This window comes from Molothrus aeneus, chromosome 6 (genome assembly GCF_037042795.1).
Source record: "Molothrus aeneus isolate 106 chromosome 6, BPBGC_Maene_1.0, whole genome shotgun sequence".
Lineage (NCBI taxonomy): Eukaryota > Metazoa > Chordata > Aves > Passeriformes > Icteridae > Molothrus > Molothrus aeneus.
This window is the reverse complement of record NC_089651.1, coordinates 49,152,593-49,158,819: the sequence shown is the minus strand read 5'-3', so window position 1 is coordinate 49,158,819 and position 6,227 is coordinate 49,152,593. Positions and strand designations below refer to the sequence as shown.

The following is a 6,227-nucleotide window of genomic DNA, read 5'->3' as shown; positions in this document are numbered from 1 at the left end:
AGACAAGGGGTAGAAATATGGGAGCCAATCTTTCTGCTATCAAATGACAGCTCCTCCACAACTCTTTTACTCTTAGGGGTACTCCTGAGAAAATGCAAAACCTCAATTTTGACTTGTTGCCACATTCTCAATGGGGAAGAAAAAGCTTCATGTATAGCAGCTTAGGAAGCTGTGAAACTTGAGGGCCATTTCACAATTTCAAGTATTTGTATGCAGAACTAAATGCAAGGGCATTAAAATCTGGCATGGAAGACTACATGAGCAAGATATGCAACAGTTCTGGAAGAAGACAGGCTTTGGTAGGATAAGATGAAACACAGACTCCAGAAGGAAGTACCAGTGCAATACTGTTTGTGATTTCATATTTAACAACATGGCACATCCATGTAGAGAAAAGTAGTCAAATTGTAGCAGCCAGTTAGAGCTGTAGCATGTTTCCAAACCCCAAACTGGTGCTATAGAGGTACCATTCACAGAGATAAAGAACTTAGCATCAAAAGAAGCATCAAATTCATGGAATCAACTTTCTAAATCTTCAGCTGCTGAATCTTGATAATATGAGTGAAGAAAACTGCAATGCCTATGAGGTAGCATGTAGTTGCATAAAGCTATCTGAGGTCCCAACTAGGACTCCAGGATTTTTCAAAAAAGTTGATCCCACCACATCTGCTTTCTCTCTGCCTTTGAGAAAGGACATAATGAAAATCACTTCTCACAAAGAACAGACTCCTTCTCCCTTTGAGTACCTCATCATTGTAAAGAGCCCAGCACCCCCAAAAACAACATGGGAGGTAAAGGAATTGGTATTTACTCCCACAGAGCTTTCTCAGTCAGTTTGATGTCGCAGTGCCACTATAGGCAATGGGATCTGACTCTTGTTCAAAGAGCACCAGCTCTGTGTTCTGCTTTGCAGCAGAACTGGTAAAATTTGGAAACTCTAATTGAGATGTCCCACTACATATGCTGGTAAAAGCAGATATACACTGGTTATTAAGACACAATCTGGAGTCTGCCTCACACCTCCTACAATGAAGCTACTGATACTCACCTATCATCACCTATACAGGGCACTGCAAACCATCCTTGAAACAGCTCATCAGCAACTGGTAGACTCTCTGTTAAAGCCATAGCAGCATTAATATCTGATGTCTTCCCAAAAGTAAAGATTTTTTTTTAAGCAGAAAAGTCTGAGAAAGGCATTATTAGTCACAGGATGAACCAAAGGCAGTTAATCTCCTATCTACACGTTGAGAAAGAAAAGAGGAGAGAAAGCTAATTTAAACAAATGCTACTAGGGATAAAAAAATTCAGACTGATGCTACATTAAATTACATAGGAGGCTGAGGTATCCAGCCATGATCTTCAGTAAAAAAGAAAATTATAGGGTCTATCAATTACAGAAGTGGTGTTCTGAGCCTATGTGCTGGCATGCTTACAGTTTTTTTTAATGTCTGGCAGGATGTTTTACAAACTAAACTCAGCAAGATGACAATTCCACCAGAAGGTGCTTCAGATGGTTTTGCTAATAATTTTGATCAGCTGAAATGGAGAAAAACATAATTTCATTTATTTGGCTTTTCCAGAACCTGTCAAATCTGAACAGAACCATTAATTGCCCCCTTCTACATCTCCCCCTGTCATCTTTCCCACCTTCTTCCAGAATGGACACACTTCAATTTATTTACTTTTCCTACAAGTATTCTGCATATCAGCCTTTGTTGCCAAAGCAAACTTTGGTCATTCTTCGTGCAGTTCCTTTCTAGAAGTGCCATTTCTTGAGAATATTCATTGGAGGCTGGTACTGCTACTGCTGCAAAGATCTAAGTGCTAACCACCATATATTGGCTTTTGTTTTAATAGCCTTTTAACCAACTTTGTTAATGGACTGAATGCAATTTAGATATGGAACTTGGCTAAAATGTAGCTTCAATTGGCTATTAAAATTTAAGAGCCAACTAAGATAGCTAATTACAAAAAAGCTCCAGTGATAATGCTAAGCAGAATTAGTAATAGCAAATGACAGTCTGTCTAGTCTTATTCCCAAAGGGAAAGAAACTCTTAACTGAGAAGTCAACCAGACAACGTGCAGAAAACCTAATTGCATTACTGGTATTATGGCATCCCAAATCTGGCAGCTCACTGGGACAAAACAGTGAGAAAAGTCTGTCAAACTACTCAGGAAAGCAACTGACCCCCTTCTTAAAGCTAGCTGCAGCAAATATTGGGAATTATTATTTTATATTAACTTATTGGAAAATAATCCTGTAAAAATTATCAAACCATCACCATCTAAAAAAATATGTTATATCCATCCTGAATTTGACTGTCTCTCCAGATATATTAGGGAAAAATATAAACAATCTGTCTGCAAAACGTTCAAGCACTAAAAGAAGCATTCTGTGCTTCATTATCAATATCCTCATTACACCATCAGCTGAAGTGCTGACTAGTTCTCCTATGAAGATTTATCATGTATGGTGGCCACTTTGAAACATAGGTAGCGGAGTCTTTAACATTCCCTTCTCAAGCGTCTCCCTGCTGTGCCTGTAAATGTCAGTCCAGTTTTTTCACGGCTGCACGCACAGATTAGAAACAGCAGGAGAGCTTGGGAGTATGACTACAATACTAGTAAGGACACTTGTCTTCATGGCACTGCTCAAGTGATTCTTGGAATGCAGGACCCTGCTGTTTTCTAATATTTACACACAACTGGAGTCATCAAGAGCAGTAAATGCAGTCTAAAGGCAGCTTGCTTCTTTTGTGTTAGGGGCTTTACTTTCAAACGGGGATGTCAAACAAAATCCGACTGCACCCTCCGCCTCTCGTGAAGTGCTGAATTTCCCCATCAGTGCTCTGCAAAGCAGAGGGAACACGTGTGTGCAAGCAGCACTGTATGTGATCCATACGGCAGCGCTGCGGGTATGATCACAGCCTTCCCTGCGCTCCTCCTGCCCGTCCCACGCCTGAAACGCCACTGCAGTTACAGCCAGCTGGAGCCTGGGGCTTTGCAGTGCCTTGTGAGCAGAGACAAGCCCTGAAACAACATTCACCTTGAATAAAAAGCACCCTTTTCCTTCACAGAACACCTGCCAGGACATCTTTTCCCGGGACATTTTTGGGGTGGGAGGAGGTAAGGGTGGCTTATGAAATTCGCACCTCAAAACATTCTTTTCAAATATATGGAAATAACTGTTTGTTCCATTTGGCTTTGGTGGCGTCAAAAGAAAATACACTGCTTGAAAACTTGGAAAATAATCAAAGGAAGTTTACTGGTAAATAAGTTACTAAAAAAACCAAAATGTCAGACAACTGAAGTACAAAAGAATGACATTAACTTTGAGTATGTGACAAGGAAGAGAATACAGTATGCCATCCTGACAATAGCTATTCAGAACAGTGTAACACACTTTCTGAACAAAATGATTAAACGAAGTCATTAAAATGATAGTTTGATTTGAGGAGTTTTAAACATGAGAGAGGCTTTAGCAAACCTATTTTTACATCTGAAATGAAGAGAATGCTACACTTAAAGTTGTCAGCCACACTTTGCTAACACCCAGGAAGACGAGCCTAACAGTCAACAGAAATGAGAAAGCACCTCTTAAATATGGTATTCCAGTTTTATTTCAAAACAACAGATTCCCTTGTTCCAAAAAATAACTTCATCATTCATTCATTCAACATTTCATGCTACAACACATTTATTTAATCTCTTGAGTTGCTACTCAGACATTATACAATCAAGCAAGGTGGACATCCACACGAATACACTCTCACTGGCTCATATGGATTCCTTTTGGTTTGCCAAACTTTCGTTTGTCCTGATAAGAATGATGCTCATTCCTTATCATGTGTATGTTGCAGTAGATATATGAAAAGTATCAGTGTTTCACACTGGAATCCAACACTATTTTTGACTAACAAGTCTGAAGAGAGGACTCAAAGCTAACCAAGGAAGTACTTGTACAAAAGCATTTGGAAGATTACATGCCCCTCAAGTAAAGGTAAACCATTACTGCTGAGAGAAGCAGATGTGAGACAATATTTCATGGGAACTAGATCCTGCACAAAGTTACTCACAATTATATTCTAGTCTTTTCCCTAATATAAAAAGAAAACCTGAGGGGGTGTTGAGAATAGGCATTGTTTTTTAGTTGGTTCTTTTCTTTGCCATGGGCCCTTTGTCTGAAATTCTGGTCTCTTTCTTTCCAGAGAAACTGTGAATAATTGGAAGTGATAGAAACACAAATACTATGCAAAAAAATGGCTAAAATTCAGTACCTGTCTTCCAAAGAATTAAATGCATTTTATACGAACTACAATGGAAGGACATGATTTTTGCCTTATGTTCTGTTTTTAATTCAAACACTTGTAACATATTTAAAAGTTATTTATGCTTTTTCAGATTTCATCTCAGTGTGCATTTAAGTGACCACCAATATGACTTTACTCAGAACTGTGAGAAATCAGATGCAACACTGCTGTTTCTTATATAGTATCCATAATGAAACTATTAAAAAAAGCTTGATCTCTACATTACAAAGCAGGAAAAAAGCACTCTTTTTTAGTTTGCCTTAAAGACATGAATTCATGCATATAAAGAATAAAAATGCATCCCCACTTCACAAGTTGGTAAAATTTTGCATTAGTATTTACATGTATATAAATTATGCAAATATTTTAATAAAACATTTATTCTTCAAAAACAGGTACAAACAGCAGTCCATGTTTTTACAGAATTCATCATTTCAAAAGGAAAGAAAAAGATTCCAGTGCTACCAACAACAACAAAAAAAAATTGGAAATGAGCCACAGAGCAACTTAATTTGTTGCTCCATATATTATTTACTTCTTGACTCTCTTTCTGGTTGCTGTGCTTTTCTTTGGTGAGGTCATCTTCTGGGTTCTGGCAGCAAATGCATCTGCAATTCAAACAAAACAGAAAGACCAACTGTGTTAAATAAAATAACAAAAACAGATCACAAGAAAACAACTTTAGTCTTTAAAAGTATAGCTCAAATCAAATAATTTATTGAGCTTTAAGTGGGGATGGGAATATGCCACGGACAGAGGAGAATCTTCAACTATTTCTGGACACTGACCTTCTCCTAAAAAATATGTTGTTCGGCTCAACTTCTCCAAGAGTATCATCACATGGAGTTGAGTCATTTTTTTAGCTCATCTTCACCAAAGAATTAGATCCTCTACAAAATCGACACCCCTCCTTCCTCTCCATGTGCCAACTTCTAGTTTTATAATGCTTTCCAGTACTAAGCTATTTTTTGGACCTTGTGCTAAGCTCCTCCAGCTCTGGGATCACAATTTAACCCCAGACAGTAACTACCTATCAAGCAGAGTTCATTCACTGACTCCCCCTCCCTTCCCAATGGGAAGTGGAAGAGAATTGGAAAAAGGAAAAAAATCCCATGGGTTGAAATAGGAACAGTTTAATAATTAGTATGAAGTAAAATATAATAATAAAAAAAGTAAAGAGATTAATTATCACACATGCAAAAAAACCCCAACCCACAAGTGATGCACAATACAAGAGCTCATCACTCACTGACTGATGCCCAGCCTGACCCCCAGCAGTAACTGGTCCCTTCAGCCAGCTCCCCCATTTTATATACTGGGTATAACATTCCATGGTATGGAATATCCCTCTGGCCAGTCTGGATCAGCTGGTCTGGCTGTGCTCCCTCCTGGCTTCTTGTGAAGCTCCTCACTGGCAAAGCACAGGAAACTGGGAAGTCCTTGACTTAGGGTAAGCACTGCTCAGCAACAACCAAAACATCTGTGTTATCCACATTATTCTCATACTGAATCCAAAACACAACACTTCACCATCTACTACAAAGAAAACTAACTCTATCCCAGCTGAAACTAGGACACTTAGCAATAAAATTTGGTCTGGTATTCTCAGTTTAGTGAAATGTGGCATCTTAGAGCATTCTGAATGGAGTTCATACAAGGGGAAGTAGAAGAAAAAGAGGTGAAAAAGAAAGGAAGATTTCTGTTTGGCCATGTCAGCTGTTAAATCAGCTCAGCTGACAGTGCAACTGTGCCTATAGATTGAAGCCATCACTTGACAATATTTTATTAACAAAGCTAAGGAATAATCCCATCTAAATAAGATTTCTAGTAAACCTGGCAGGCAGGTTGTTCAAAGAGACCATACCTAAAAGCAATAATAAAAACCTCCCTGCACTTTGATTCATGCCTGCCTA

The 6,227-nt window shown here is 38.5% G+C and overlaps 1 protein-coding gene across 3 annotated transcripts in view; it reads right to left on the bottom strand.

The window, feature by feature from the left end:
- Window positions 1-3,606: 3,606 nt before the first annotated feature.
- The window catches only part of VRK1 (VRK serine/threonine kinase 1), a 30,873-nt gene continuing 28,252 nt past the window's right edge, over window positions 3,607-6,227 (bottom strand). For all 3 annotated transcript variants that reach the window (XM_066551689.1, XM_066551691.1, XM_066551690.1), the window contains one exon: window positions 3,607-4,922. In XM_066551689.1, the coding sequence (XP_066407786.1) occupies window positions 4,846-4,922 (77 nt within the window). In that variant the 3' untranslated portion in view covers window positions 3,607-4,845. The remainder of the gene's footprint in view (window positions 4,923-6,227) is intronic.